Source organism: Gekko japonicus, unplaced genomic scaffold (genome assembly GCF_001447785.1).
Source record: "Gekko japonicus isolate JY-2015 unplaced genomic scaffold, Gekko_japonicus_V1.1 scaffold231, whole genome shotgun sequence".
NCBI lineage: Eukaryota > Metazoa > Chordata > Lepidosauria > Squamata > Gekkonidae > Gekko > Gekko japonicus.
The window spans coordinates 133,040-152,125 of NW_015165837.1; the positions used below are offsets into that span (position 1 = coordinate 133,040).

At 44.1% G+C, this 19,086-nt stretch overlaps 1 protein-coding gene across 1 annotated transcript in view; it reads left to right on the forward strand.

Annotated features, from left to right (window-relative positions):
* Positions 1-14,911, forward strand: part of DYNC1I1 (dynein, cytoplasmic 1, intermediate chain 1) — a gene marked incomplete at its 5' end in the record, with an annotated part of 137,295 nt that extends 122,384 nt beyond the window's left edge. The window contains one exon of the mRNA XM_015410934.1: positions 14,426-14,911. Within this exon, the coding sequence (XP_015266420.1) occupies positions 14,426-14,536 (111 nt within the window). The remainder of the gene's footprint in view (positions 1-14,425) is intronic.
* Positions 14,912-19,086: the final 4,175 nt, after the last annotated feature.

A 19,086-nucleotide genomic window follows, 5' to 3' on the forward strand; every position in this document is an offset into this window, starting at 1 on the left:
GGCAGAGGCTGGGGGGGGGGATGTAAACCAGAAGACAGACAGGCAGATCAAGGTAGTCTGATGGTTGCCTGGAAAGGACATAGGGTTGAAGCCTGCTGAGGGTGGGGTCTGAGGAGGAGGAGGAAGAGGGGGACCTCAGACAGATACAATGCCATGCTGCCCACACTCCAGACAAGCTGTTGCCAGTCTCCAGGTGACAGCTGGAGAGATCTTAAAGCTTTGGTGCTACTTCAAAGTTCCCCAGGAGCCCAAAACAGAGTAGTGTTTTGGAAAATCTTTAGGAATTGTTTGGTGCATTTACGATGGGGCTCCTGGGGAACTATTGTTGCCAATCTTGGCCCAGCAGCCATCAAACCATTCTCTTCAACCCCCTGCTGTGCAGCTGACTTTCCCCTAGGGTTGCCAGTCTCCAGGTGGGACCTGGAGATCTCCCAGTGTTACAATTTATCTCCAGATGACAGAGATCAGTTCCCCTGGAGAAAATGGCTGCTTTGGAGGGTAGACCCTATGACATTATACCTGCTGAGTCTTTCCGCCCCCCCCACCCAATGCTGCCCTCTACAGAATCCACCCCCCAAATCTCCAGGTATTTCCCTCCTTAGAGCTGGCAACCCTACATTCCCCTCAGTGCCTGTTGGTAGGCAACTAAGCTTGGTCCTGTCACCTACTTTGGCCTTTGGGAGAAAACACATTGGGGCCAGTCCTGATAGGGTTGCTAACTCCAGATGGGAAATTCCTGGAGATTTGAGGGATGGAGCCTGAAGAGGGTGAGGTTTGAGGAGGGGTGGGACCTCAGACAGGTACACTGCCATAGACTCCACCCACCAAACCAATCAGTCCCACATAGGGAACCATTGTTGCCAATCTCCAGGTGAGGGCTACAGATCACTCACTATTACAACTGCTCTTCAGGTAGCAGAGATCAGTTCCTCTGGAGAAAACAGTGGACTCTGTCATTATACCCTGCTGTGGTCACCACAGCAAATTGACACTGTTTGCCCAAAGCCAGAGCACTCCCCCAGAGCCTCTTTCTAGATCTCGTTGTATTGCTTTCACAACGGGCTTTACTGCTAGTTATATATAAGGAGAGATTCAGTGTCTGTTTTATTCACAAACCTCTTCCAAGTATTACAAAAAGAAACAAGTGCCCAAGGGAAGACAGCAGAGCATCTCATGAAGCCAACATGCACTGAGCACAAGTAATTTGCTGATTGCTAGGCTGAGAAAATGCTAAATGTGTGGGAAGATAGTGAAATGTGCCAAAGTGCCATTTTCCCTTGTCCATCTGGTCAGCCACTCACCAGTGATGTAAAGGAACATCTGATATAGAACCCCATGTGTGTGATGGTCTAGTACGTGTTCACAGGAGGTTTGGCTCCCCCTTTTGGGTAGAGGAAGGATCTAGATAAAAGCTAGTGCCTAATGCGCTTTAGAACATTATATATGCTTTTTGTTCTTCTGCCCTTATGACCAATGCGTCTTCCAGAAAAGTCCATAAATGTTTGATACCAATCTGGTTTCCCCACAAGTGCCTTTCATTTGGGGTCTAAAAAGGCAAAGAGCCAGCTTCTGTCAACATTCCAAGCTAGGTCCCCTGGGGTGATTTTTTACAAACCATAGGTAACCCAGCATTTTCAAGACAGTTCACGGTCCCCAGCTGTGGCAACCTCAGGGATCTGGGAGGCATTTCTATTGCTTAGCGTTTTATATAGTGCTTTCATCATCCAGCACAGTTTGCACACATTAATATGGCTATAATCTTAACAAAAACCTTGTCAAGTAGGCCGGTATTATACAGCCATATCGCAGGTGCTGGAGGAGGCAAGGGAAGGTGGCTTTCCTAGAGCTACCTAGAGAGCACAGGTGAGGGCTTTCTTTGAGCCACAGTCCAGTTTTCTTCATTATACCAGCTCTCTGTTTACAGGAGATTGTGGAAGGTTAGGGTTGCTATGATCCTAACAGATCTGTGAGTTTCCAGCTCATGTTTTACTTTGTTTATTTGTTACAGGAATGGAAACAGAATGTTGATGGTGACATCAGAATCAGGCCTTGGGCAGTGTTCCCATTTGGGGACAAAAATATGGCCAATTCCCTTCCCCCCCTTTATTTTCCTGTTGTGTGCTTTTTTTGCTGAGATGTATGTGTAGCCTCTGGATGCATTTTAAAAAGCCAAACATACAAGATAGCTGAAGCTGCTTTGTTTTTGCAGTGGAATTACCTTTGTGCAGTGATTGCTTCAGAAAGAAAGGATGGTTTGCCCTGCCTGTAGGCATTTGAAAGAGAAATAGTTCGAGTGATGATGACTGCTCTATGCAGTATACTTTTTTTTTTTGAAGTAGCTTAAATAAGAGCCCCTTAATGGAAAAAATGCCCAGGTTTGAAAAATCAGTCAATTTAATTACTGTGTTTTATGAAGGCCATCACCCATTGCTGATTACTAGAGTGATAAAATCTTTAGCTTTGGAAGCCTCTGTAGGGGGTAAGCCAATGTAAGTCAAGCAAAGTCCAGTAATTATCACCTTAAACCCTTGTGTTTCTCATTACAATATTCTTTACTTTAAGTTACCTTCAAGTTTTTGAGATTTTTAATGTACACATTCTGTGCCAGTTGTGGAGGGGAAGCAGCAGTGATGTTTTTAAGCTACTCTTATATAAAATAAAATGCAAGAATTTGTGCTGGTTTAAAATACTGTCTCCTAGCCTTGAGATGTATACGGTACATTGTGATGTATAGCTTTAAGGACTGTGGCAGCCCACTTCCTGCCCTGCCCGCCTCCTCTCTCTGGTTTACCTTGTCTACCACAGTTGCTGAAAAGCTAGTTGTCTGTTCTTAGCTGAAGGCTAAATTGTTTGAGTCATTTCAGTTCAAAGACAACAAGGGGATGGAACTCGTGATGTGGGAAAGGTAGGAAGGTAAAATGTTTCTGCTAATAGCGGAATTTTGGGTCACCCAGTCACACTGATGGGCTGTAGGCAAAAGAAAATGCTTCTTTGCCCAGTGCGTAGTTAATGTATGGAACTCACAGCCACAAGATGTGTGATGGCTGCTCAGTCAGTTCACTTATTCATCTTATGTAATTGCATATTTATTAGTTCTTTGAGGAGCTCTCTGAAATGGTTGTTTCTTTCAGTGTTTTTGCACTGTCTTCTTTTCTTGCAGGTTGTTCTGTTCCTTCCTTATCTGCATGTACCCATTTCCTCAGTTCATATATTCTCTTTTCTTCCTGTGTCTGATTTAAGTAAGACTGCATTACCTTAAAGTCAGAGAATAAAGTACTGAGACAGCCTGTCTCTAGAACTCTTGTTACCCAGGAGACAGACTTTCCCCATTGAAGCAGAAATCCCTAGTGTGTAAAGAATATATTATTTTAAAACTAGTATTGATCCATTCCCCTCATCCGTCATGTCCCAGAAAGGGTATTTTTAGGATCAAGGAGATATCTGTGATTATCTCAACCTGGTGCCACTGGGTGGGAGACTAGGGGGCAAATTTCCAGATCCACCCCCCCCGGGCGGGCATGGACCAATGCGATTTGTTGGGAGTGAACAGCATAAGGCAAGAGATGAACAGAGCTTCCGGCAATTCCTAAAGAGACATACTACTTCTAGGTAAAAAAACCCTTTGCCCCACTAACTGCTGGAATGCCAATGGGCATATCATGGCAACTCTAATACATGATAATGAGGAGATTTACGGATTATCTAGGAGTCTAGAGTGGCTCTTAAATACTTTTTTTAAAAATAACTAAATACATTCATATATATGAACTGCTATTAGCTAATCTAGCTAAATGGAACCTCCTTGTTCAAAGGCAGTGTACCTGTGAATACCAATTGTTGTTTTATTGGGTTTCCCGAAGGCTAGCCACAATAAGAAGAAGAGAAGAGAAGAGATTGGATTTATTCCACAATAGACAGTGGAATGCTTGACTAGACAGAAGAAGAGAAGAAGAATAGATTGGATTTATCCCCCGCCCTTCACTACCCAAAGGTGTCTCAGATCGGCTTACAAACTCCTTTCCCTTCCCCTCCCCACAACAGACACCCTGTGAGGTAGGTGGGGCTGAGAGAGCTCTTGACAGAGACCGCTCTTTTTCAAGAACAGCTCTTATCAGAACTATGGCTTGCCCAAGGTCATCCAGCCAGGTGCAAGTGGAGGAGTGGGGAATCAAACCCGGTTCTCCCAGATTAGAGTCCGCACAATTAACCACTTCGCCAAACTGGCTCAGACCAAACTACACCTTTGGTCTGATCCAGCAGGGATGCTGTTATGTTTGTATTGACTTCTTCTTTGCCTATCTGATGCCTGCTTCTGAGTACAGTTGCTGTGGGAAGTAGATTACAACTAGCTCTTGAACCTGTGGGAAGTGATAACAGATATTACATCTGCAGACCCTATTCTGCTTGGCAGGAAGGAGACACCCTTCCCACCTTGTAGCACAGGATTTTCTGGTGCCAGGTCCTCAATACGCCACCAATTCATAGCTCCTGCAGGCAAACATCTCAAAAGATGAATAGTACACTGCCCCAAGTTGCATGTGAATTAATTGTACAGAACTGCATAATATTGTATGAAAATGCCCATTGGAAAATAATGCCGTTTCATAATCTTGTACAGCATCGTAATGGGGCAATGAAAATGTGCCTTTAAAATAACAAATTAGCCAATAGGAATAATAAAACAACTACATTGAGTTTTTTATATGCACAGTAAAATCAGTTTGACTAGGAAATTGTTACAGCCATTTGCCTGTGCTACAGGGAATTGAGTGAAAAAATGCTCAGTGCCAAATTTGGGTTAAAGCTGCATTACGTTAACGTAATGGCACTGTTGTTTGCAAAATTCAGTGAAACAGACATGCTCTCTCTCACTCGTGCCGGCATATGTTTTCTGGAGAAATATCTTCCGAAACGAAAATTAGTTTGTGTAATTAATCATCTTTATGATTCTTCTGTGGTTTGAGGCTGTCACTTCCAATAGCAACCTTGGTTGTGAGGGAGGACTTAATTATGGTGTTAAATTTTTTTTTAACGGTTGGTAAAGTTGTGCGTAGTTATGAATGTACAGAGCTGTGGAATGAATATCTTGATAAGGAGCCGGTTAGCCTAAAATTGCAGCACGTTACAGACGAAGTTCAGGACATTAATTTGCTCCATAGAAAAGCGGAAATGACATATTTGAACTATAATTTTATGGTATTTGCAGGCAAGTTGGCAATGATCCAGCAGATCGTGTGTACACAGGGCTTCCTTTTGGTTGCTATAAAAAAGCAAAAGATCCACCTATTCCCCCATGTGGGCCACGCAGGTCTTTGCCTTTCCACAGCAGAAAATAGGAAGCCTTGAGTACACCCCGTCTTTTGGGATGTAGGATCTAGGTATACTAAACTAGTAGGTAGATTATTATTATTATTGCACAGAGATAACTAAAATTAAATTTTAAAAAGTTGCTTCACATTAGGAATACTCAGTTTAAATTCAGATTCATAACCAGGTATCCTGTATAGAGCTTTCTTAATAATGTGAATCCTAAATAAGGCATATCTATTACTGGCTGGCTATATAGACCTTGACCAACAGCTAGACAATATTCTTTTTCTATTGCCATCTTCTGCCAGTGGGTGAAGACTTTTTTTGTTTCGTTTGGTATTTCCTCAGTCAGTGATTTCCCCTTCCTATCCAATGTTTTGTATCTATTTTAACTCTATTTTTAAAAATTATTTTAATGATACGTGTTTGGGAGGGCAGTTGCTTTTAATGGCTTTAAAATGCAATTTTACCATGTATTTTTAAATGATTAGCTGCCTTGGTGGCCGTTGTAAAGACAGGGTACAAATTCTTTAAATAAAATAAATAATAATAATTTGCCTCTGAGTACCAGAGGCCTGGGATAGAAGTGGAATGGCCCAGACCTTCCAGTCTTGCTTTGTGAGTGCCCAGGCATACCAAGCCGGTCCCAGTTGGAAAAGGTATGTTGGATTAGATAGACTTTGGTCCAATCCAGCAAGGCTGTTCTTATTGAACAGCACAGTCTTGCTGCAAAAAGCAAGGTTCACAGGTGATTGACTCAACATGTTTTCTATTGAGGTGCATGTGTGAATTGACTCTGACACTGAACAATCAAAAATTTGCCCCTCTGGATTAAAATTGTGGGAATAATCCTCCTCTCTTTGTTAACTTTCAGAAATCCTCTGCAGATGACCTTATGCTCCTTGAAATCCCTGTATGTAGAGGGGGAGCAGGTACAAATACTCCAGGTTGCCCCCAACTATGTACACTTGCCAGCTCATGTGTATGGAATTGGGGGCAGGGCCAGTGCACTCATGCCTGTTCCCAGGGGTCTTGTTGTAGAAAAAGAGCTGCCGGAGCTCATTAGCATAACTCATTAGCATAACTTATTTGCATATGCCACGCCCCCTGACATCACCGGAAGTGACAGAAGGCCACACCCCCTGACATCACCGGAAGTGTGTCAGAAGGCCCGGCTACTTACCCTCCTGCTTCATCCTCATTCCCAAACGGAATGAGGATCGAAGCAGAGGGCGGGGTAAAGAAGGGGGCGGGGCTTCACCACGTGACCGCCCCGCCCCCTAGAGGTTCTCTTCCGGAGCTCCGTACCTGAGAGCTCCCCCCCGACTAGAGCCCTGCATGTTCCCCTCTACATGTGTTGATTTAAACATGCACTGTGTCATCTGTGGAGAGCTATAACACAGTGCTAACATTGCATACAACTCTGTGTAACAAAACCCAGGGCTGAAGCCTGCAGAGGGCGTTGGGGGTGGCATCCTTATCACATCTGCAATGCCCCCACCCCACCCAATGTTCCCTCTAAGTGGTGGAGTCTTGTGAGCAAAATTCTACTTCATGAGCTACTGGCATTAAAGTTGTGAGCCATCGATTTGGCTAACTTCATAAATTAGTTTGCCCTGGAGCCACCCTTCCTGAGCTAAGACAAAAATGTGTGAGCCAGAGGCTAAGAAACTGTGAGCTAGCTCACACTAATCAACGTAGAGGGAACACCCAACCTTCCCTTTCTTTTTAAAATTTTATTTTAAATATCATGTTTAAGCCGCTCCACTTTGAGCCACTGCTATGCCGGCCCAAAGCATGATTTTCTTTCTTCCTTCCACCTCTGAGGAGGATGCGGTGGTGCCCTGTTGGGTTTCCCAATGTGTAACATCTGACTGCGGGACACACGGATCTCAGCTCTTCTGTTTCCATGACTAGGAAGCAACAAGGTGCTGCAACTCCCTCCGGCCCAGTCCTGGAAGTCTCTGAAGCCAGCAGCCCAGTGTCAGGGAGTCCCACTGGCACAGTGTTTGCCTGCAGCAGCCTTCTGGGCCAAGGCATTTTCTCCAGCACACCGGGGCTGAAGGGTATCTCCTGGCCGGCAGGCGAGTCCTATGGGCTCCTTCCCAGTAAGTCCCTGCTTGAGGCAACCCACATGGGATCGCGGCCACAAGAGCGCACAGGGAGATGGTCTCCTTCAGAGCAAGGGGCTTGTCATGTTTACTTGGAAACCATCCTCCCCCCACCCCTCCAGCCCCAAATGGAATGCAGCAGACTCTGCCTGTGGAGGCCAAAAAAGCCTCGCTGGCTTTGTCAGGGCTGGGAAACCTTGAGGTTTCGTGTGGGACACAGCAGTCTGCATCCTCCGGTAACATAATTAGATTTAAAATTACATTTAATTTTAAAATTAAATTTAAAATTATTTTAATTTAACTAGTGTGCCCTAGCACCCTTCTGAAAAAATCCCTGGCTAAGTGTGAAGGAGAACAAGAGCACCATCAGGATTGGGCCTGTGATGTCTTTGTGGGAACCTCAAGGATGCCAGCTAGTGTTGCCAGACTTCCTAGTGGAGGTGGGGCACCTTGCTGCCAGGCCCTGCCCCCAGCTACCGATCAGCTGGCCGGCAGGGGGACTTACCAGTAGAAAGATGGCCTAGGCCCCGTTGCCAGCGTTCCACAGGAAGTGATCTCATCACATTGGCAATGCTCTGGGCAAAAACTCTGTGGTAGAAGCCAGTTTTACCATAGGCCTTCTTCTTTCTACTGCTAAGTCCCACCCATCTCCCGCCAGTTGCCAGGAGGGACCCTAATGCCGACACATTTAGTTTGGTGCAAAGAGAAGCCACTTTGGGAATGGAATGTTTACATCAGGGACAGCCATTTTACTGCAGGGTTTTGTGTTTTTGACCCCCCCCCCTCTGGTGCTGCAGTCCTAAGCAGTATCAGCCCCCACCCCTGCCGTTTTAAAACAAAAGAAATCCCGAGTTACCATGGATGGGGCATTCCAGGGTTGTTCCCAGGGCTGCCATATCATCTAGATGTGGCCTCAGAGAAGCCAGGAGAGACTATACAGGTGGTGCCTAATCCTTTCCCCACTGGCCTCTTCTCTGCACACTTTGGGTACTTTAGCCATTATGGGTTCCAAGTGTGTGTTCACACTTCCAAAATGATGCAAGACAACGCCAAGGCCATTTGGTTGGTTTTGTGCATGTACTCTGTGGATTAGCCCCCCCCCCCAAGTTTTTAGACCTTATTTTGAACAGTGTCTTTGCTTTTAAACTCTATCAATTCAGTTTTAGATCTGTGAAGAAGGGTGGGGGAGAAGTTCTCAGTTTTTCGCTAGTATAACCACTAGCACAATCTGTTTAACTCCCTCGGAACTCTGCAGGGAAGTACTTCATAGCAGAAGTTAATCCAGATGAAAACCCACAAATGAACTTTATAGAAGGGTGACATGTACAATTCCTACAATACCTGCTGTGCATTGAACAGAGACAGTATTTAGGCCGTCTGTGGTATTCCACCCCTTCAATTAAGCACACCAATATATATACAGAGCTGATTAAAATCATCTGCATGCAGTTTGCTGGCTTCAGCCCCTGGCCGGTGGTTTCATCCATTGTTAACAAGGATGCTAGGTTCTCTGAAGAGTTAAGTACAGTGGTACTACAGCTATGTGAAAGGGGTGCTTTCGGTTACTTTGGTGGCCCTTTCCTTCCATCTTACCTCCCACTTTGTCTCCAGCCATGTGTGTGGCATTGGGAGTTGCCTGGAAAAACACAGAGTTTTTCAGGCTATATATAAAGAAAAATAATGAAGGAGTTTTGATACCACCGCAGGATCAAAGCCAGAATAGGTACACATATATAATAATAGCATATGCTTCCTTTTTTTTCTTTTTAAATTGCTCATTCGTTCCTCCTTTCATACTTGGTGGCAAAATATCTTCTGGCCTCAGTGAAACAGGAATGGACCCCTGAAGGAAAATTAAAACTCCACCGATCTGTAATTTGGAAAGTTTTCTTTATAGGGTTGATATTCTGTGTGCTCTGAGAAGGATTGGGACCAGTGTTTCTTTCAGGGGTTAAAAAAAAGATTTGCAAACAATATTTATTCTTCAGCCGACTCAAATCACTGCTTTTCTTCAGCAGCTTCATAAATGTATCCATGCAGAACCCAATTCATGCAAAACTGTTTACAACAAATCTCTTTTCAGTACAGCTTTTATTTCCTTGGGCAATGTGGGCAACCTTTGGGATGGCAGAGGCTATGCATACAGTACATTAATCGCGAATGCTCTCTCGAGATAGGATCTTCTAAAACGATCCTGTTAAATTGGAAAATTACAAGGATACTGATCAACCACACGTGGTATTTATTTTGTAGCCTCGTCCTACTCATTATAACCCATTTGCCTTGCTGACGCTGTCGGAGAAACTCAGCTAAAATGAACCCAAAGCCTTTTTCGCTGTCCTTAATTAGCCAGCTTTTCAAAATCTTTTTTGACTAGCTCTCTGGAAGCCAGGCATAATTTATAATGGAATATAGATGGGAAGAGTATGCCAGGCTCAGGATTTTAGGAAAGCCACACTCTTGGACTCCAGTGGGGAGACTTCCTTCATGAGGAAGATGGGGAAATAGACGGCAAAGCATTGCTGGCATTAGATATTTGGGTATCTGAAGTGGAAAATCAAAATGCCATCTCTCTGGGTTCTTTTTTGCCAAATTACACACAGAGAGAGAGAGATGGAAAGTGAAGGTAAGAAAATGGCACCCCCTCTGGAATCTTATCTCCTGAAGGAATGGTATCACTGTGGGGCATGGCGAGGCCTTTCCTGACTCTTGTCAACAGTGATAGAAAAATAGCCAGAGGTTCTGCAAAGGACAATATTGTTTTCCACTCGTAGTATTCTAGTCCAGTTTCTTCAGATGAGAACAGCTAGGCTTGACACCACAGAACAGGGACAGGAACGCACTCTATCACATGCAAAAGCCATCAGTTTACACTCAGCACATTTTTCTACCGCTACCAAATGCCATGGTTACATCAGGAGTTTGATGTCAGCATGCAGGGGACTCAAGTGCAGAGAGGTAAACATATGCCTCTTACTCATGCCTTCTGCTGGAGATACCTGAACACTGGCTTCTGCTTCCCAAATGTTCCCAGAAGAAGTCAGAATCTCCTAGCGCAGGGGTGGCCAAACTGTGGCTCAGGAGCCGCATGCAGCTCTTTCACACATATTGTGTGGCTCCCGGCAGGGCGGCTGGGGAAACTAAATATCATTAGCAAATAAATATCATTATCAATATCTGCTTTTTCTGCTTTTGTTATTCTTTTTGGCAGTCTCATTTCATGTTAATAAAAAGCAAATTTGCATATTTCCTAGTAAAAATGTGTAATAGTTGTTCGTGTCTTGCGGCTCTCGAACATCTGCCGTTTATTCTATGTGGCTCTTATGTTAAGCAAGCTTGGCCACCCCTGCCTTAGAGTCACATTTTCTTTTGTAGTAAACAATAAGGGGACCAGCAATTCATACAACAAATATAGACAGATAAGAAATTGCTGCAAGGTTCACAAATTACAGTAAATAGACAATAGTAAACTTGGTAACAGTGATGCTTCGTGATGTTTAATTCTTTGATGTTTCAAAACACAGGACGTCACCCACAGAAGATGACATCAACAAGAAGTACGAACATCTCGAGTGGTTGTTCGTTTCGATGGAACTCTTTATCAATCCAAATTCCTAACAAAAATAATAAATGACACTCTTACATGATTACCTGTGGCTGTAATTATAGATACATAGGACAAACCTCACGAGCTCTTCGTACACGAGTTCTTGAACACAGGTCCAAATTAAAACATCAATGTCAAACTGCACCCCTGGTACAACATTTTATGGAGGCAGGCCATGGATATAATGAGTTTAAATGTGTGGCTCTAGAAGTGGTACGTTCTAAACCTTATAACATTATAGATATCCATAAACTACTATTACAAAGGGAAGCGTTCTGGACGTTCAAGTTAAATACAGTACAATCAGTAGGTCTCAATGCAACCTTGGACCTGTCATGCTTTTTGTAATTAATTTTGTAACATCAACATTTGATTTGATGTACTGTCAATAGTGCTTTGATTTGTTAAAGTCATTCAATTGCCTTTGTTCTTGTGTTAAAGATGTATAGAATGTGTTAAAACCACATGCACTGATAAGTTGGCTTCCGATGAAGTTGTAACACGTGGTTTACTGCTGTATCTATTTAAGGAAAGTTGGGTTAGTTACCATTAAGACTTGTTGTCCGAATGTAAGACTGGTTAGCCTGTGTGCTGTTGAAGCTGTATTGGTAAGCTTTGGTATATATGTATGTTAATGGTAGTTGTTATTAGGCAACCTGATGGATCTAACTTTAAGAAATGCTTTGTGTATTACAGGATTAAGACCTGTTAGCCTGTGTGCTGTTGAAGCTGTATTGGAGATTGATATCATTACTGAATATAATAAGACAACCAGAGATTCGTATGTATTATTTTTTATTAGGATAGGATGTAGTCGTTATTTTTTTTTTTCAAGTGTATAACGTTTCATTTATTATTTTTGTTAGGAATTTGGGTTGATAAAGAGTTCCATCGAAACGAACAACCACTCGAGATGTTCGTACTTTTTGTTCTTGTTGATGTCATCTTCTGTGGGTGACGTCCTGTGTTTTGAAACATCAAAGAATTAAACATCACGAAGCATCACTGTTACCAAGTTTATTATTGTCTATTTACTGTAATTTGTGAACCTTGCAGCAATTTCTTATCTGTCTACATTTTCTTTTGTAAACATTACTGTTTTGCACTATGAAATAGAATATGGGATTTCCCACCAAAATCCTGTTCCTTGGGGTTCCTGCTCCCAAAGGTGTGGGATCTCTAGAGGCATTTCAGCCTGCCGTGGGATGGGGGAGGCAGGAAATCTCATTCCGTGGGTGCAAGAGGTTGTGCCTGTGGCAATACAAGTGAGGACCCAAGCCAATGTGTCATGTTACCCAAAGAAATACAGAATATCTGATGAGGCATTCTTAATGGACAATAGCCCCAAATTGGTTTTGCAGAGCCCTTCTCACCCAAGATTTCACAATGCTTCATTAGTCAGTCAGAGTCTGCATTGTGCCACTTGCGGAGTTCATACAGGCCGCTGATCGTGTGAGAAAGACATTGCTGTCTTAATTTGGAAAGAGCAGGTAGATATTTAATGAACATGTTGTAATGATTAATTTCTTGAAGGCTTATGTAGTTTTGTCTCAAGAAAGATGTCTAAAGAAGCCAAATATTTCTATGGCGCATTAGCAGCAATGGATGCAACCCAGTTATGCTGCTTCATGTCTTGAAACAATTGCTTTTTCTGCATCCTTTGTATCACCACACAATGTCTTTAAACAGTTCCTTTCTCCTATGAACATCCAGAGAGAGATTACAGAGCTGTAAAAATGTACATGGTTAATTTGCATTCATGTTGCCGGTTCCTAGTGTCTGACTCTGTGAAAATGTACGCAGAGGAAGCCGTTCAGGGTTTTAGGTGATTGAAACAATCTTATTTTGCATTATCTTTCAAAAATTGCAACATTGGATTCAGCCAGACTGGATGGTGGGGATTGCCCCATGATATCGTTAGAACACATTTCGACATGGCGGGGGGGGGGGGATCTCTTTTGAGAATACTTTTGCCTTATTTTGATGGGGGGAAAGGGGTGTGTGTGTGTGTGGGAGGGGGTTACAAGAATTTTCAATTTTGAACTATGGGAGGAAAGTTCTCATCAGTTGTATAACATCTATTTGCTCTGTTCCAGAGATGTTTAGCATTTTTATTATACTCTTTTTGGTACCTGCAATTTATTTCACATAAATGAAGCAGAATAAAAAAAAAATCTAGCAAAAACTGACATCAGTTGGGTAAAAGTTGAATAAAGTTTTTAGAAGCACAATGTAGGGGGACAGGACTCACTCTGTGACTTGCAAAGATCTTGAAAAGGACCACATCTGCAGTTACCATCCATCCTGTGCACCCCTTCATTGAATGCATATATAAGATACAGGAATTAATATTAAATATAGAACTGGTGGTGGAAAGTGTCATCAAGTCACAGCTGACTTATGGCGACCCTGTGGGATTTTCAAGGGAAGAGACGTTCAGGGGTGGTCTGCCATCGCCCATCCGAGTACTAGCCGGGGCCGACTCTGCTTAGCTTCTGAGGGCGGGCTAGCCTGGGCTGTCCGGGTCAGGGAGCAATAAAGAACTAGAACCTGTTAAATTACCAGATGACTTTTGGGCAGGTCCCTCCCCACCACTGCTGAGAGACTTCCCTCTCTTCAACACGAGGAATAGCAGCTCGCATGTGAGAATGAAACCGCCAAGACTCCTGGAGGAAAGCGAAATGGTTGTGGAGGAAAGCAGCCACTGTCCCACCGCAGTCAGGTTGCTCTCTGCCCGGGTGGCTGCTGTGGCGATTGTCCTCTCTTCTCCGTGGCCAGCTTGCTTGCCTCCTGACGGCCCGGCATGAGGGCTGCAGCTCACGGTTTACCCATCCCCCGCTCCATGCAGCTGTGACCAATGTTCCCTCTAAGCTGTGGAGTCTTGTGAGCAAAAATTCTGCTTTGTGAGCTACTGGCATTAAAGTTGTGAGCAAGCAATTCGGCTGCTGCATAAATGAGTTTGCTCTGGAGCCATCCTTCCTGAGCTAAGACAGAAATCTGTGAGCTGGAGGCTAAAAAACTGTGAGCTGGCTCACACTAACTCAGCTTAGAGGGAACACTGGCTGTGACTGTTTGAAACTGGGAACCACCTGCCAATCACAAGCCCTCCAGACCAAAGCTCACTTTCCTGAAACACCCAGTGGGTGCCCCGTTGGGAACCAGTGGCCAGCAGAGGCACAGGTAGTATCACTGTTGGAGGAAGTGAAGAGATGCTTTGTGTTCCTGCAGCCTGTGTCCGAGGTCGGATTTAAACGTGATGCTGATGAGGCAAAAGCACTGAGCTTTGCACTGGCAACCTGGCTCCTTTATACTGGGCTGCGGTCACTCAGCTACCACGACACTTAAGAGCACCCCTTGACCGCTATTTATTCACACTGTCGTCCATTTCTTCTTGCAGCTTGCCATACCGCACAACGATGAGTGGTCCCGGTTTGCTCGGACGCTGGTGGAAATCCGGGCCAACAGAGCTGACAGCGAAGAAGAAGGAGCTGTGGAAATAGCTGCCTAGAAGAGACTGAAGATGTAACCTCTCCCCCATTCATCCCAGACTGGCATCTGCCCTGGGTTGAGTACGCCATTGTTCCGTGTCAAATCGGTATTGTTGTGGCTTTCAATGCCAGTGTTCGTGCCAGAGTTAGAGTACTGATTCCGCCATATAAATCACACTGTGCTTAAAGCAGGCTGAAAATATCCAGAGCCTTTTCATGCTTCATGGGTTTTTGTTTTGTATGTGTGTGTGTGTGTAGAAGTTGGGAACAAGAAGACAAACCAGGCTGCCGTGGGTTTAGTGCTTGCCCTTTGACTCCTAGTAGTAGCTGCAGTGACTAGCTAGAAACCCCCGGACAAACTTGGGCTCCTCAGCACTTCTGGCAGAGTCATATTAAATCCATATGAAGCCCGATCTGATTGGGTACAGATGTGGTGTGCTTCACGATGTGGGACTGGGCAAAAGACGTTAGATGTGGTGTTTCACATGGTGACTTACATTATGAATGGATGTACTATATGGACGTTGCTGCTCCTTATTTATTGCGGTGTGCTGCATGGAATGTATTTATTTGAAAGCATTAAAATAAATGATCCTCGAGCATGTGCATAACGAGCAAGCGGCATTGTCTCCGCATGCCTGTCGAGGTTATGTCGAGTTCCAAATAACAATTACAGGATGTCACTTTGTACTAAAACGAAATCTGTAAGAGGCTGGCTGAATTAAATAGAAGTTGTTTTTTTTAAAATGCCTATTATTTCTCGGTACTTGAACCATATTTCACATACAGCTGGGTCTCTGACACTCATTCAGATTGTTACTGTTAGTCTATAACAAGGAGAGCCGTTCTCAAGCCTGACACCAGCCATGCCAATAAACTCCATTGTGGCCCTTCTGTAGCCATCTGGGTTAAGGGTTCCACATTATAGTTACTCCACGTTTTGGCCAGGTAGGATACTACAGTCTCCATGCTCATCATATGTTTGTGTTAAAATGTGCTCAGAGTGCAGTCTCTTCAAAGTGCCAAAGGCCGGTTTTATTTACTTTAGAAGCATTTTGAAACACAAAACCTAAACCTTGACCTTGACAGTGGGCGTTCTGTGTCACTCCAGGTGTGCTACCATACCCACAGGGTGAAAACAAAGGACAGCTGCTGCTGTCCCGTGACAGAGGCATAGCTACAGTTCAGGGCCCTTCACTCCCCCCCCCCAGCCCTTTGTACAGGCGCAAAGCAAACACATTATTCCACAATGGTACCCATATTTACTTGCATACCCCATTTCTTCCTGCCACACAACAGTTCAATAAAAATTCCAAATGTGTATCTGCATTGAAACTTCATTTACATATAAATGTGCATATTGCACTGGCGACTTCCACAAGACATTTCATAGAAAACACTGAAGAGAACAGCCTCCTCCTTTGGGCAACAGCTCTCTCTCTCTCGATAGTCCTAGATGAACTATTGCCTGAACTGCTTGAACCAGATTATTAGGCCGAGCTCTGAGCCCCATTCTGCTTTTGAGGCGATCAGAGACAAACCCCCAGCACACCCCCCCCCCCCCAAAGATGGGGGAGAATCACTGCAAGGTAGGAATGCACATACAGACTGCGGCTCCAATAGGGCAGGGGCTAGAACAGCAGCAGTGGACAGCAAAAGCCTGTAGCCCACTTTTTTTGGGGGGAGGGGGAGAACCAGCCTACCTTGCCGTATGGGTATTTGCCATTGTGGGCTGATTTATTTATTTTTTAAATCTACCATACTTATGTAACTTGGTAGTCAGGAGTGTCCGCAAACCTGATTGCAGCTAGCCGGATGCCCTTGTTTTTGTGGCGGCAACCATTAGGATGGTCCACAGAGCATCTACTTGAATCTGTTCCAACAGCCTCAGTTGGTGGAAGGGCAGGTGGCACTTAACGCTTCATGAGGGCTGGAATTGCGGAGGTGACACACTAAAGCAGACATGGCTTAGCCTGCTTAAGCTGTCTCTGAAGACCCCCAAGACTTTGCAGGGCTCTCCACAAGGACAAAGATATTTAAAATGTTGCAAGGCTTCGCTCTTCTCACTTTACAGGGAATGCAGGTTGGGTCCGATGTGCCTGCACTGCGTCCTGTGTGCAATACTGACACATGAAGGTGGTGCTCATGGAGAGAGCTCTTCAGCCTCCCCCCTCACACCCCATCTTCCTGACCCAACACGATCTAGCACCCTTCAGGATAACTCTAGGTCAACAAGGCATAACACGGGTGGGGGGGTGGGGGGTGGACTGAACCAGGTCTCCCATGCACAAGAATTGAGGAGAACCCACAACTTACACATGACTGTTACACAGGATGTAGCATGAGGCCTCCCACACCCAAACTGTGTTCTCTGTAATGCACGAACAGCAGCCCGTTTTTGTGCCAGTGTTAACTCTGTGATGTGCTGAATGTGGGCAATTGGACTGTAATGCCACATAGATCATCAGAGGGGAGGAAAAGTGCATTTTGCTAGGCCCCGATAACCACATCCTTGTCCATTACTAAACACCCAGTTCTTCCAGTGGCCTCCGTGTATTCCTTACGAAGCTGCAATGCTGGCTTTCACGGCAGTACAGGAATACTTTATCAAGCACACATTGTGAGCGGTTAAAAACACAATTTGTTCAAGTGCTGTTTCTGGGTTATTTGCTGTGTTTAACCTCCCCAGAGAGTTCCATAATGAAAGTGTCTTGAGGTTTACTTATTTCTAAACCATTCCATAATTTATTATGTATAATCATTAGATTTACAATCTGTTCTCAGCATAAGCACCACAGTTAAATGTTTCAACCAACAAAATGATGCTTACGATTCTGAAGAAGTGCTTTTACGTGGTTTGTTTTTCCCAACGCTGGCCTTAATCAGAATTGAAGAACTGAATGCACAGTAACTTATTGGGGCTGTGCTCATTGAACACATCCCAGGAGGTACACATAGCCAAGGGTTCTTCAATGCCAGAAAGGCTGCAAGTCTGCCCAAATGTTTCTGCAGTTAAAATGTGTTTGCACACGTCAATAGCATTGATCCAGCAGCACATGGGGTTTTTAAGCGATAAACATTTTGTACTCAGGCTGTGTGTTTCCAAACTTTGGAACCCTTCCCCTGTGTTAACGCACAGCCTTGTAATCTAGGCCAGTATTAGTCTCCACCCCTACCCCCTTCTGCAATACGGGACTTAGGAGAACAATGACTTGCCATGGGTCACCTAGCGAACTTGTGGCAGAGGTAAGATCTGAACAGAGGACAACCCAGCTTGCAGCTGTAGGATACAACACTGCCCAGCAGTACTACTACAAAGTACAATGACACTCTATTCTGCTAGTGGGACAAATGGATCATTTTAGACCCTGCACCTATATTGCAAGCAACTGATATTCTTCTGTGTCATGCATGGCTTAGTGGTAGAGTCCAAGCTTCTTGTGCAGAATATTCCAACTTCAGTCATTGTCCTTCCTGGTTTAAAGGATCTCAGGTAGCAGGAAAGACTTTTCTCTGGCTGAGCTTCCACCAGTGAAGGTAGAAGACTGCGTGAGAAGGACCAACAGTCTGACACGATATGTCACGTGTTCACATATAAGAAGATGAGGTCATCATGACAGCTGGTTCTGTCTGTGGCATTAGTTGAGGCCATATCAAAACCTACATCCATCTTTCAACTATGGGATTCAAGTTTCATAGGATGTCTCAGCACAGGCCAGAGGCGTCATGGAACTGTTTTCCAGGAATCTGTTACAGTGGCTTCTGCTCGTTATTGATCTAGCTAGAAGGGGAAGCTGGAGGGCACACACGATCAGCGACGGCCCTGAGGCTCTGAATCATCCTGTTTCACTTCTGCTATCAGCTTTGCAAAACACAGAAATATTAACCTTGGAAGACATGCAATATTGGTACCATAAAAAAGGACCTGGGTAAATAAAAATACTCAACTGTTCAGTAGTATCACTTTAGGCTCTAAACAGAGAGAGATCGAGGAAAGGAGATCGTGGACACGTTCATAATAAGAGTAAGGGAGGTTGATTTGATGTTCTCTTGCTATATTGAATATCTCTGGTCATGTTCACAGTTTCAAGGGATAGGGGACAACAGTTAAAAAAACCCTTAGTTTTGCAAATCGAATCTCGTTTGCTTTACCCCAAAACTAGACAAGATGGTGGGAAATTAGTGTCCAAATTAGCCAGGAAAGGTGGTGTGCAAGCCACGTCAGGGAAACTGTTGGGTGAAATGGGTGTTTAACTCTTTCTTGGGCACCATTTTCCTGATCTAAATGGCCCCTGCCATCAAAGCTGCTACACAGCCTGTGTGTGAGGTTCAATTTAGATCAGTTTCTCTGTATCTCCATTAACTCATATCCTGCTAAACCCTGCATGTCACAAAAATAAGCAAAATATTTTATTCTGATTATTTTAAAAAATCTTTTTAATTCAACAAAGTTAATAAGAATTTTCACACAATTACAAGCTTGCAGTTAAGGCAGGTAATATTGATACAGTGCATGGATTTCTCTATTGCATTTATTTTAACAAGCAGCAATTACTCTAAATGCGTAACA